Below are 14909 nucleotides of genomic sequence, written 5' to 3'. Positions count from 1 at the left end.
GTGGAATGACACAAAGTCTTGTAGTAATACAAGACTTTATTTTCTCTAGCTATTCAATCAGACAATGCCAACACTTTTTTGGGTTTTTTACAAGAATAATCTATTCATATAATCAGAAAAAGCTGATGTTTTTTAAAATATAGCCAAAGTAGTTTTTTGCTTTCATGTGTTTGTTTCCTTCCTGTAACATCTCAATCATTAGCTGTAGCTATAAGATGAGAGGGAGACTTGTCTTGTGTCTCTAGATTTGCAAAAAAATTTCTATATTTAATTAAAATGGTCCCAACACTGAAGGCCATTAAAACTGTTCCCCAGAAAATAAGTAAAACATTTATATTTTGGATAAACGAAACAGAATTTTTGTTCATGTCTCTTATTTTCCCAAAGAATAATTCCTTTCCATGACAATTACCAACATAACTTCTCTATGTGTTCACTGGTTATTGTGATTTTCATGCCAAACTCAAAATGCCAAGTGTAGCTCAAGTGACCAGGTACAGGGCTAACTGGAAAATGCTGCTGTACATTATACTGTGGTTTGTGTTTCTAACATGAGACTCTCAAAAGGAGTCACAGAATTTTATGAGAAATAACTATTTGTTTCTTGAACATTTCCAGTCTCATTATACAAAATGGAAGAGACATGGGCTGTTAGACACTTTTTCTGGGAAGCCTGAATGCTACTTGCTGACTTGAGGTCAGGAAAGTTCTACCATACTTTACTGAAAATCAGTAGAAAGGGGGAACATGATGGCCATTCTTTGTCTGAAGGATACAGAGAATAATGGCTTGTACTGTGCTATTTTGTTTGGGTTTCCTCTAGTCTCCTACCCAAACAAGGAAATGTGTGAGGTAAGTGGAAATACTTCATGACAGGGTTTGTAATCAACCCTTTGTAGAAGGATCTTTGAGACTGAAAAATGGCTCCACAGGTTTGTCAATACGAAATATTATAAAAGTGTTGGATGTTTTGGGTCAGCCCAGAATGAGACTGGGAAGGATTCCATCTAACACTCACAGACTTTGCAATCGTGTTGAAAAGACTAAATGGAGGTACTGAAAAAATTTATTTTTGCATCAGGATCTCACTTAAGTGAAGTTCTAATATTTTGATGAAGCTCTCAGATCATTAGACAGAATAATATATTAGTTCAGGATTTTCTGATGTGCCTATTGTAAATTCTTCTAGAGAAGTATCATTCTATTTTACTGCTATAAAATGCACTGACATCTGATATGAAAAACAGAACCAATTCTCTTCTTAGTTTAGATTATCTCTTTTGGGTAGGCTATAAGAAAATTCAGCTTGAAACCCAATCTAAATTAAAAGCAATTACAGCACACAGAATGTAATATACTTATTAAACTACATACAAGATCTGAGTAAAAAAAAAAGAGAAAAAAAAAAACAAAGGAAAAAACCCAAGATCACTATTTTTATACTGTACACAGGGATAAGTTATCTGAGGGAATAATGACAGTATTACACACAAATCTATATAACTTCAAGTGCTGAATTTCTGCTCAACTGGAATAGAGCATCACCTAAGCAAAATGTACTCCTTCTTGTCTTGATGTAAAAATTACTTAAACCACTGTCAGGTGTATGTACAAGAACAGGCAACATATGCTTTTGTCATATTCTAAAACATAGTGCAAATTTTTGTGAAGCTAGTTTGTCTGCCAAAACCAATAAGAAAAGTGATTTAACAGTTTTTTATGTGTCTTCCATTTTGTTGCAAATTCTTCCTTTCTGCTTCATGTTTTGAATATGTATAGATGTTGTAGTTAATGAGCAGTAGCCATGGTGAGAGTACAGTGCTCATTTTCAAGAAGAAGTAACAGATTATGGCATTAGCTACAACAAGACCATCAGGAAATCAATTTAGTGCTATAAAAAAGACAGTTTACTTTTATGTGGTTGAAAAAGATGGGTATTATATAACCTTTACAAAAGACACTAAGTTAAAGCTTTTTAAGAAGCTGGAAGAGATCTTTTAAAATCTTTATGAATTATAAAAATAATATTTCCTTTAGTTAGAAACTATTTTTAATATATTAAATACATACATATCTGCTCAGAAGAAAAAAAACCAAAAACAAAAAAACCCCATGTTTTATGGTAGTTTTTATTTAATCTCTTTTTTCACATTTTCTCAGGATTTCATTCCTCCAACCATTAATCAAGTCCATAATACGTATTAGCAATTTTGAATACATATTCACTTTTAATTTTTAGGGTCTATGGATATGTAATTGATATATATAATTGATGTCTACAAGACTCCATAACAACAAATCCACACAACAATTCTCAACTCACTGGGACAAATATAGGAAATTCATAAAAAATATCCTGTGTAATACCTTGACCAGTAACATTTTAAGTCTTTAGCACAATTCTGAATGATTCAGATACCAGCTGGAAAGTAAATCAAAGAATAACAGTCTATGAAAACTGAATTACTCATTTATTGTCAGAGATAAAATTTTTATGTCAAGATTCAAGTAGTTTGGGGACAACAGAAAAGTTTTCAGTCTAATTTTACTTCTTCTGTGCCTTACCTTCTTCAGAGAAAGAATTCCTTCCCTTGTTTCTTTGTCAGTAGATATGGAGAATACCCCAGAGCCATCGCCATTTATAATTGTGTACTTCATGTCTGCATTTGAACCAGTGTCTGCATCGTTTGCTTTGATTTTGCCAACTGCTGATCCAACTTGAGCTGACTCAGGAACATACAGCTGATAATGTTCTGAGGGGACAAAAAAAAAAAAAATAACATAATAGCTTGGACGCTTTCTAGTCAAACCAAATTGGAGAGCCATTATCTGCTCGATAGATGTCTGAGCAAATGGAAGAGTATTTCATATACAGAAGTGACAAAGAAATCTGTGAATGTATTTAGATCCCTGAAAGAATTCAAAACTGAATTTTGTTTCACTTGGGATGCCTTCATTCCCTATTCAAAATCCAAATTACCTAAGGTAAGATTTTAGTTTTCACAGCTATTGCTGTACATCACATAGCACAGAAATTACTGCATACCAGGATTTTTACAAGTTTATATTCTCCATAACCAAAATATATATATTTCACCAAATTACAATGAAATGCATAGTCAAGTGAGTGCTTTTGAATTGAAAAATCTGGTACTCTTTTTTCCCAAAATCCGATAATTTTTGCAACATTGCATCAACATTTTCAACACGCACATTTTTCCTAATGAAAAATGTAATAGATCTTAATATTTTACCCTTTGCACAAAAATTGTAATTGCCCTCCACAGTAAATGGAAATAACATAATGGATACAAAGAAGTATTGCACATTTGTGCCCAGAAAAATCTTCCTTTACAACTGTGACCTCCTTTCAGGAGGTTTTTGTAACAGGTTTTTGTAACCTGTTAGGTAAATAATTAGTAAGTGTAATACATTTTAAAAGACAATTTTCTTAAATGTCTCTATGCTTTTGTATGAAATCTCGTAAAAGGTACTAAGTTTTCTGGTGCCACAAGGAAATAAAAGTGGCAAACATAGTGTCATTACATAAACCTCAATCTTCATCTGAAACTAGGCCAGAAAAACAGCTTAAAAAAGTTTTCTCCAGTAATGCTACCATCATAACACAGCAGGGATGCTGAAATCTACCAGAACTGAAAAGGAGGATTCACATCCAATAGAAGGTGTGCACATACCAACAATATCCTCATTCCCCACCTTAACAACCCCAATCCAAATGCCTCCCAGTCTGCATCACCATCTAACCACCAACACAGAAAAGACAGAAAAGATAGAAAATAGATTCTTCTTCTCTGCTAGCGGCTCAACAGCAACAGGTTTGCAGAGTTTAAGCCAGGTAGAACAACTGCAGAGGTGGCCTTGGTAAGCATGTAGCAAGAGAAGAGCAAAATTTAAATTGAACTCAGAGATTAAACCTGAATTGTGGCAAAAACCTACTACTGGTTGGATGGATTGAAGTGGCATTTGGAAAGGGAATAGATGTCATCACTAAAATAGATACCTGCTAGAAAACAGAAGATTTCATAATAAATTTATCCAATTCCTTGTACAACAGTTCCTAAACCTATCTGAGGTTTTGAATGAATTTTTTAATGCTAATCCATGGTACTAGTAAACAACCACTGGTTTGATAAGGATGAACAAGTGCACTAAACTTTGTTAATCTAAAGGGAAAGAGAAATTTCCAAGTAAAAAAATGTAAGCTATTATTAATTCTGGAAATCTTAATGAAGATAAGAAATATCAGCAGAGCAAAAGTACCATTTATCATGTAAAAAAAAAACAACACTGATGTAACAGGATAATTACTTAATTCAATTAAAACTCATAGCTAATACTTTGATGCAATTCTTTGATATGCATGTAAAAGCCACCTACACAAATTTCTGAGTAATTGCCCTGCCATGTTTTGTGCTTACAGATGATGCCAATTGACACTTTCATATTGCTGGTTGCTTTATTTCATACATAAAATTACAGTAATGGGATGAGATTAATTCTGAAATTTACCTACTGTTAAAATAAATGCAAAATATGTTCTTTTGACACTTTTGCTCTTCCGTATAGGAAAAGGTTAAGGCCATTAAGAATATGTTATATAATCAAGCCACTTCAGGACTTGGATGTGTTGTAATTCATATGATAGGGTGAACTAATTGAAGGCTTCCAAATAGTTGAGCTAGTTCAAATATATCTACATGACACTACACTCTGCTTTATAATCACACCCTCTGTTAGCCATCTGTTTCAGAAAATCGTTTCACTGATACCAGCTTCAAAGACTCTTAAATACTAAAACTTCAAGCAAAACAAATATTTGAAATGACTCATTAATTATCTGTCAGTTGTTGTAGAACTGAAATATTTAAAAAATAGATAGAATTAAAAGAAAACTGTTAAAAGAATAAAAACTCTTAGATCATAAGGTCAGAAATATCTCCCAACAAACATTTAACCACTGTTTCATAGAGACAGCCTGACAATATCTCATACAGACATGAGCCAAATAGATAAATACAAAAAATACTATCTAAAAAAACCAAACACACAAGAGTATAAAATTCAGCAACCTGAGGGTTAGATAAACTATATTATAGACATTTGTTTAGGCCACTGGAGGAAAATGGAAATGTTAAACACTAAATCACTGTAAACTTTATTGCTAGTAAGAGGAACTGACTAAAGGCTCGACTGAGCAGTGGAATAGGCTCCCCAGAGAAGGGGTCACAGCACCAAGCCAGTCTGAGTCTGAGATGCATTTGGACAAAGCTCTCAGGTACATGCAGTGACTCCATGGGTGTTCTGCACAGGGGCTTAATGGCTCAGATTAGTCCCTTTAAACTCAACATATTCTGTGATTCTGATTCTACAAATGCTTCCTTGGCCACTGGATAAAGAAAATTTGATAGGACACTATAAAATATAGGTTATGTATACTGTGAATTTATGATCCTGTATTGCAATATATGAATCTGTTTCAACCCTCTCAAACAACTGATTGGGAAGATAGGAGCCCTGAGAATCAGGTGTCATCAGCCTATGGCAAAACTTTTCCACCAAACCTGCCCATGTTGAACAGATTGGTCCTACAGTCCCAGCATTGCAGACTGCCAGGATCCATTGTAAAGCAGAAATTCTTTTGGGTGTGGTCTAATTTTTTCTAGGGAAGCTGCCCTGTTTCTTATGGATCAACAATCTTGGTTGATTCAGTTGTCAAATTTTATCACGTTCACTAAGTTGCATTCACTTTGCTCATGATATGAGGAAATTGATACTCTTTTCCAGACAATGTAGTGTACAGGATAGTCACACCACTTTGCAGGACTTTAATCTATGTTAATTGAAACATTTTTCAAATTCATATATGTGAACTTCATCTTTCAATAAACTTTATGGCTTATCTGTCATTATAGTACAGAAACAATTTATTTATCTTTAGAAAAATATACTTTCATTTCAATTAGCCTACAGGAAACCTTCAATGCTGTGTCTTACTCTGAGAAAAGTAATTTCTCTGTCTGAACCTCTCACAAAATATCACAGTATTTAATGAGAATCAATAAGCATATTATTAAAATTATTGTATGTATTAATCTATCCTGTTCTGTTGATACTTTTAACTTACTTTCATAGATTACAAAGTCTTCTTGAACAATAGACATTACCTTATTTAACAATGGAAGTGAGGAAAGGCATAATACTGAACAATACCAACTCAGGAAAAGTGTTCAGTGCGCTGGAGGGCAGAGCTGCTGCTCAAAGGGGCCTGGACATGCTGCAGAAATGTGCTAATACAAACCTCCAGACAGTCAGTGATGGCAGCAGGGGAGGAATAATGCAATTAATCAGTATATGCTGGGGCCAGCTACTCGTAAAGCAGTTTTGCAGAAAGGGACCTGACAAGGACCTTTCAACACCTTACCAGCCAAGGCTCTCAGCAGCTTGATCTAACTGAACATGCTGTAAGCAGGGCTTTGGGTCAGATTACCATTTGAAGTCTCACATGAACCTATGATCCTGTAATTTATGAAAGCATATCTCAGGTTATACTGCCTGCCATATTTGATAAAACTAAAGTGAAACTCCATCTTGGTGGCTTTCTTTGACAAAGCTATTCTTCATTCACAGAGCTGCTTGTTTTTATTACATGTAATAGATTATTCTGGATTTCTTTTTTGAGAAGACTATTTCTCGCAGTATGTCTTTGACATGTGTCACATTATAGTTATCTTCCTTTACTATGCTTATTTTTAATATAATAAATCCAATTTTAATTCATCATCTTTATGAATACAGCAACTTTTATGATTGCAGAAGTTCAGTCAATATCTACTACTTTTGATCTGAATATTCTTTTTGATGCCAACAACTTTTTCATAAAATTAACTAAGAAAGAAATTTTTAAGAGGTATTATTCTTCTTCCCTGCCAAAACCCCCAATTCTATTGCACTTTCTAAATGTATTTGAATTACATGTAAATTTATTTCTTATTTGCAAATATGACATTAAAACAAACTTCAGAACTCAAAGCCTTCAAACATTTGCTTGCCTTGAAAGTGTGAAGAACATAACAATCTTGGGTCAATTTAGAAAAAAAAACCCTAAACATTCTTCTTTGATGCAATAGACTCCCTTGGCTGCAACAAGACTTGTCCATCCCCATCCTCCTACTTTTTACATCTCAATGCAAAAAAAGGAGTTTTGATTGTGATTAAGATTTTAATCAGTGGTGAGTTTGTGTTCCATGACACTTTGCCTTTAGAGACAGTAGCTACAAGTTCTTGAAAGCTTTCTCACCTCAGAGTACTGAACTTTCGATATTGGAGACCAAAAGTATTCTGGCTTCTTGTAAAAAGTGTGATGTTTATGCTGCTCATAGATAAAAGCAGAAAACTGCATTTCCTGGGTTTTCAGATTCAGTGCTTTTCTGTAGGTATTGAATCCCCAAATAGACATTTTCTATGCAAATAGCATGGGAAAAGCAACATATGCACTCCATAATAATCACTAATGAGAAACTTAATGGTTGGGCGTGATCTGTAGCAGTCTCTAGAGCTGTGCTGTATTGGGCATTTTAAAGGGGGACCATGACTACATCAGGCAGCTTGGGTAAGGCAGAGAGCAACAGCAACAGCTGTAAAAGGGTTAAACTGCATTGGGACTATATTTGTTCTGTTGTTTGTTTGCTTGCTTCTCCCTGGCACTAGCACAGCTAGGACTGTGATCACATTGGGGGTTAGCTTCATAAGGGACATGAAAATTAAGGAATTCTAAAGAACACTCCTCAAAATTGAATGGTCCTGCTCCCAATTCTCCACTCAGAGACAAAAACAAACAAAATCCCTCATTCCCAAAACCATTACTGTCTCATCCAGAGCCCCATAGAAAAACAAACAAACAAACAAACAAAGAAACACCTGCACATTTTTTTTCTCTCTAGAGTGTTTCAAAATTATTTTGATATGTATGATATATGTATTAATAATGGATCTGGTACACAAAAATCCTTATGGACAATACTCAATAAAGTGAAATAAGACTCCATGGTACTCTTATGACTAAAGCTGATGCACCTAGCTGGTGCTAAAACTCAGTATGTAGAACACATATTTATAATAAATATTTAATCTTTTATACAAATATATTTTTCCCCTATCAAACTTCCTGTAATATCTGAATTCCATAGGAACTTCTCTAATCAAATTCTATTTTCATTAATTCTTATTAAAGGAGAGTGTTAAAATAAGATATTTAATACTCTTGAAAATTATCACATTTAATTAAATAAATTTTACAGTAAAGAACTGATTATGGGAATCATTCTGCTCAGGAAACAGGACATCTTGAGATTTGCTATGTGATCAAATGCAATTAAATAACTCATCAGATTTCAGTAATAAATAAAAAAAAATCTCTTTAGATAACAAATCTCTTTAGATAACATTTTCCAGTCTATGGAAGTATGCACTCAATGTACATATACTCTTATTTCATATGTCTTAACTCCCTTTTGTACTTACTGAACATCATTGTCTCTCAAGTAATGTGTTTCTCATCTCAAATATCCAAGGCATACCATAGATGAATGACTGATTCTAGGATATTAGAAAGATACAACATGAGAGAAATTTTAGATAATCACTCAGATCAGCAAGGCTTGCCTCTTTCACCACTCTCTAAAACAGCTTGTTGTCCTTGTGCAGCACCCTTGCTAAGCAGGTGATTCTAAACACTTCTAGAGAATCAAGCCCCAATATACTTCCCTGATGATGTTCACAACTGACATCATCACCAAGTAATACAGGCACACAATAGCAGCTTCTCCCCTTTGTCGTTGCTTTGGGCTATGACATACAGGAGGAAGTTTCTGAAAACTGACAGAAATTTGCTGCCCCTCATTCAGCATCTGATGTGACACTTTAGCCATTTTCAAAAAAAAAAAAAAAGAAAAAAAGATGTCAGGGCCCTTGTGATAATTCCCTGTAAAAGCAGAAAATCAGTATACTGAACACTAACTGTACTCACAAAGGAAGCATCACTCACTAGTCATCCACTTTGAAACCTGAGCACTGAATTTGAAACCTGAGCACACACTTTAAAGCCACAATTAATTCAACCTATATCTACCTTCCAGAAATGTGAGAAGCAGAATACTTTTTAGCACCACAATTATGTTGTGCAGCTATCATGTGAAAATCTTATAACCACACAGATAGGAAGTCATGCGTGTGAAATATGAAAAAGATATTAATCAAATTATAAAGAAAAAAATCTTAATAAATAAGCAAACTTTAAATGTAGAATAATTTCTGGAATGAAATGCTTCCTACTACTCCCTGGATACTGGATCATTGCTGTATCAACACATGTCATCAACATGTGGAATCATAGACTCATAGAATGGATTGGGTTGAAGGAACCTTAGAGACAATCTGGTTTTAACTCCCCTACCATGGGCAGGGACACTCTTCACTACACGAGGTTCTCAGAGCCCCATCCAGTCTGATCTTGAACATTTCCAGGGATGGGACATTGAAAGCTTCTCTGGGCAACCTGCGCCAATGCCTTCACTAGCCCTACCGGTAAAGAATTTCCTCCTGAAATATAGTTTAAAGCTACTCTCTCAGTTCAAAAAATGTTCCCCCTTCTGATATCATTACTGGCCCATGTAAAATGTTGTTCCATCTTTTTTGTAAGTCCTTTTTAAGTACTGAAAGGCTGCAATGAGGACTCCCAAGAGCCTTCTCTTTTCCAGGCTGACAACCCAAGCTCTTTCAGATTGTCTTCATTGGTGAGGTTCTTCAGAAACCTGGTCACCTTCATGGCCTCCTCTGGATCCTCTCTAGCAGGCTCATATCTTTCTAGTGCTGAGGACTCCAGACCTGGACACAGCACCCCAAGCAGCTCCTCACAAGAGAGGAGCAGAGTGGGACAATCATCTCCCTTGACCTGTTGGATACAAATCTTGATGCAGCCCAGTTTGCTTTCTGGGCTGCAAGTGCACATTGACTGTTCATGTCCAACCTTTCACCCACCAGAACCTCCATGTCCTTCTCCACAGAGGTGCTCTCACTGAGTTCTTCTCCCACACTGCATTCATGTCTCAGATTGCTCTGACCCAGGTGCAGATTTTGCATTTGGACTTCTTGAACTACATTAGGTTCATCTGGGCTTGAGCCCATAAATGGCACAATGAACAGGATCTACATTAAACTAGATGTGGAAAACATCTAATTTTAAAAAGATACAGCTGATCAGATGTCAGCAATCTTAAGTGAAACTAGTTATCCTATCCTGTTATTTAAAATCTGAGCTTCCTGAGGACACAAAACTTCTGTAATCATTTTAACACAATAGTCTCCAGTAACTTTTAACTCTTGTCCAATGTCATGCAAATCTATCACAAGCACAGAGACCTAAAGCGTAGTCTACAAGCCTCTCAGCAATTACTGGATGAAAAAAGGAGAAAGTCCTGCTAAAAAGGAATCAGAGAAAATTTTGCTTTCCTCATCACATTTGTTAGGAGCCAGGTGCTAAAAGAGAAGGCAGATAGCCCTGGACTAGTCACCAGGTAGGACAGGACAGTCTGCAGCACATGGCACTGGTGAGTGAGAGGGTGCTGATGGTTGTGTATGGAATTCATGAGAAGTGGATGTACTACATGGAACTGGGGATTCAGAAAGGACCACATAGGAGTAAGAGTTTCAAAAGAAAATGAGAAGCAGACACTTTTGCACTTAATTAGCTAATGAGTTATATTAACAAGGCCAGATAGTAGACACCTTACTAGCACTGAACAGAGTTTTTCAGAGCTAACAGGAGCATCTTCCTATTTAAACATGGTTGTATACTTTTCAGAAAATGATATTGTAAAAAGAGAGGCCAAACTAACTGTGCATATCCATGATTTCACATTATGTTTACATACTGCCATGAAACTATCATGCCTCAACAATCAAGCTTTATAAAAAAATTATTTAAGTCGTGACTTGTATTTAAATTCTGCTTTGTCCCAAGGAACAGAGCTAGATGTATCAAAAACTCAAATCTACAAATTAGAGTCTAGACACAAAAACTACAGATCTACACACTGGACAGAATGTAATCATTAGCACTTGATGTACAAAACATGTCAGTGGAAGCAACTGCCTAGAGTGATGATGTTGATGCTATCACAATCTCTTCATACTAAACAAAGCAAAACACAGAGAATTTATTCATCTTAAGCAACACCAGAGAGAATGTATGAAAAAAAAATGTACAGAACATTCTGATGTAACTCAAGACTGATAACAGTGTCATCTGAAGATGGAATATCTTCTATCAAATTATGAAATAAATTTATGACTATGAAATAAATTTATGACTATGAAATTAGGGCTCTCAGTCATCAACCACATGGATCCATCAGTGGTAAAACTAACAAGAACTGAGAGATGCAAAAATCTTCCACATGCAGAGCACTGTCTATCAGCTTACATTAAATAAATTGTTTATTACTTGTCTCTCTAAAAAAAACTAAATTTATGATGATGAATTTAAAAAAATCAGTATTATACAAGATGCACTGAAGTAATTGATAAGTCAAATGTATTTGAGGTTTCAAGCTATTCTCCTGCTGAATTCACAACCCCTTGCTTACTTCTGAGACATACTACAGTTCTGCAATCAGATTTTTTCAGCTATGTTTCCCATACCAGAAGTCAGACTGATAAAATTATGCAGACTTATTTCATATTATTCCTTCTAGATTTTTTTGTATTTTGGAAAACTATAGCTCTTATGTTTTGAATTTCTTTGAAAGAAAGTCAGCTCTATTTAGAGTGAGTACAGAGAAAAGCATAATAAAGCCTTTAAAGCAGATATATTTACAACCTTTATTTCTAAGTTTTAAATATGGTTTTAAAGTGTTCCTTAAGGGGGAAAAAATCCTGCTTATCTTACTTCATATTGCATGCCTAATCAACACTAATCTACTGAAGCCAGAAAGGTACCATCTTTTAAATATATACAAAAATATATTTATAAATAAAACAAATAATAACAGCATCAATCAGATATACTTCCCAGCACGTTCTCAAGTAAGGTATTTATACAGTTAGAATCAGATTCAAAACTCACAAGTATGGTAACGGAGAAAAGGAAACTAACCAAAAGAAAGTCTGTGGTTTAGCTGAGGCTCAGCCTGTCCCAAGGGTTATACACTCGATATAGGCAGTTTTGGTTAGCACTTCCCTTGAATTCAAGTCTGAATGTGACAAGCCTCAGTAAGTCTCATTTAGCATTCCGTCTAATAAGGAAATTGGAGAGAAATTTAACTGAAAATCATGGCACACAAAGGAAACAGAAGAAAAATAAACAATGAAGTTATTTCTTTTAGTGCAGGACTCATGTATATAGTTCATGATGGTAAAACGGCCTTTTTAAGATGAACTGCATTTTCATTCTCTATTACTAACATGTAGCTACTGCTCTTTTGCAAGGGGTTTAAAATACAGTTCTTGCAAAGGAGTAAAGAAACAATGTCAGTGGTAACTGTGGTATGGGAATCTTCTGTAAGAAAAGAAAGCAAATGTTTGTATTCTACAAGACTTGTTCTAGAAATAACGTATTTTGTTATAAAGAATAAATACTAAAATACAATTTTATTCTGCCCTAAATAATGTTTTCATTAAATGTGAAATGTTTTGTCATTTTCAATGTTATTAGAATCCCTTAAAATGTATAAATTATAACATGAACATTTTAAATTTCTTTGATTTCTGAAAAAATATTAATACAGATAAAGAAATGCATATGTCAACGTACATTTCTGCCTGCCAGCCAGTTTGATATCTAAAACCTTCCACTCAAAATAAGAGGCCAATTCATGAAACCTGATAGGTAGGGATCCATTCCTGTGACCACTGGGTTTGCAGGAAACTTAGGACATTCCTTCTTTTTAATTTAGCCCTTGTTCAACAATAGGCCTTACCTTTTGCCTTTCTAATAGTTAGGAAGTATGAAATAGAATGATGGATGCAAGGAAAATTTTGTGGGACATAAAACTACATATATTTTTTTAAGGGTGTGTTTCAAAAGCTTTATGTTTTTATGTCTTTGTGAGACACAGAAAAAATACTCATTTCTACAACACTCTTAATAAGCTTACTTACTGTTTGACCAGATTTTATATAATGCGTATTGCCAGGGAGCTTTGTTTTTCCCTGGAGCCTTGTGATCTCTACTATTGTTTGTAAATCTTCTAATTCAAACAGCTTAATGCATTTCCTAGTGGATGTGCCTATAGATACCAGTCTATTATGTTCTACAACAGCTCACACAATGTCTGAGACCAGATTACAATATTCTTGTTGGCCTTGAGCCAGTATGCAGAGAAAATGCATTTACATTCCAGCAGATTTTTAAATAAATTGTCAACTAAATTCAGAATTCCTACAAATTCCCAGCTACTGTGTCAGATCAATGTGAACCCAATGAACTGGGTAGAAATTAACTTCCTGTTAGTGGTCTTATAAAGATATTCTGTTATTTACTCTTCATATATGCATGTGATAATATTGTTTGACATCAGCCAGCAATTCATTTAACTATAATAAAGTCACACTCCAATATTGCTCAGCACTAGTGAGACACATCTTAGATTTTGACCATTCAAAATGTAATAATTGATCTCAACAGTTTAGATGAGTATAGAGAAAGAAACAGAAGAAAAAAAATTGATAGATGCATATGGAAGCAGCCAAAGGCATGTTGGATTAAATATTTTAATGCATTGCCTTTTGCTGTTTTCTACCATAGGAACATCATCATTCCTTCATGGGATCAAAATCACACAGCTATTGAAAAATGCATTTAACAAGGGCTGGAGAATAACCCATATATGAGAACAGTACACCTTTGTAACTCATCCCTCTATTATTCAGTGTTTAACTGAAAGAAATCTTTTCTGGTTTCAGTATTTTAGCTATGCCATCTCTGTGCTTTACCTGTAAACACTGGAAAATTAAAAAATATTGTTGAACCCAAATGCTTCCCAAACTGCCTTTTCCCCATGAATTTTACCACTAATTGGATTTCACTAATAGCTTCTTACTTCACTGAAAATCAACATGATTTTCAAATCAGTTATATGTTGAAATTGTACATACTCTGAGGAAACCTGGGTGGATTGTCGTTGACATCTGTGAGTGTGATATTTACAGTTGTTGACCCTGACAGCCCTCCGACCTGCCCAGCCATATCTTTGGCTTGAATGACAACGGAATAATGCTCTCTGGCTTCCCTGTCCATGTTGTGCAAGGCAGTCCTGATGACTCCTGTGAGGGAAAGAAAACAAACAGACAAACAAAAGATCAGGATTAGCTTGTTCAAACAAGAGCAAAGGCTGGGCAAAACCTTTCTTTTAAGGAAAGGTGGAGCTAAGTTGTTTCTAGTTGTTTGTGATATATATATATATATATATATATATATATATATATATATATAACCACACAACTAACATACCATAGCATGATAAGATGTTACTTCTGGGTAACTTTTAATCATGTAATAGTTACTAATGCAAAGAATCTTAAGCAGAGCCTTGCTCTTCTGGTCAACTTTCTGTACAGCATGATTCTCAAACTTTTTGATCCCCACAGTTTCAGTTGATGTAAATAGTGGTTTCCAGAGCATTTTTTCCTTGTATTTTAAGATTACTTTCTTTGCATTTTTTTATGAAACTATTTATCCATTATTACATGCAAAATGGCATTTTTCATGTAGCTTATACCATTGTTTCAATTCTGTTCTGAAAGCAAATCACTCACAAATAAGAGATCTATCCACAAAGGATTTTTTCCTAAGCATCTGTGAAGTTTTAGAATTATTTTAACACAGTCCTGCA

General features: G+C 34.7%; 1 protein-coding gene across 4 annotated transcripts in view; it reads right to left on the bottom strand.

Annotated features, from left to right (window-relative positions):
* Positions 1 to 14909, bottom strand: part of CDH18 (cadherin 18) — a 501292-nt gene that overhangs the window by 46722 nt on the left and 439661 nt on the right. For all 4 annotated transcript variants that reach the window (XM_085052105.1, XM_085052108.1, XM_085052106.1 and 1 more), the window contains 2 exons: positions 14173 to 14340; positions 2566 to 2753 (listed from right to left, as the gene is read on the bottom strand). In XM_085052105.1, coding sequence (XP_084908231.1) covers positions 2566 to 2753; positions 14173 to 14340 — 356 coding nt within the window. The remainder of the gene's footprint in view (positions 1 to 2565; positions 2754 to 14172; positions 14341 to 14909) is intronic.

The sequence above is a fragment of the Lichenostomus cassidix genome, chromosome 2 (genome assembly GCF_008360975.1).
Source record: "Lichenostomus cassidix isolate B80296 chromosome 2, HeHo_3.0, whole genome shotgun sequence".
NCBI classification, from domain to species: Eukaryota; Metazoa; Chordata; class Aves; order Passeriformes; family Meliphagidae; genus Lichenostomus; species Lichenostomus cassidix.
This window is presented reverse-complemented; position numbering and strand designations above follow the sequence as displayed.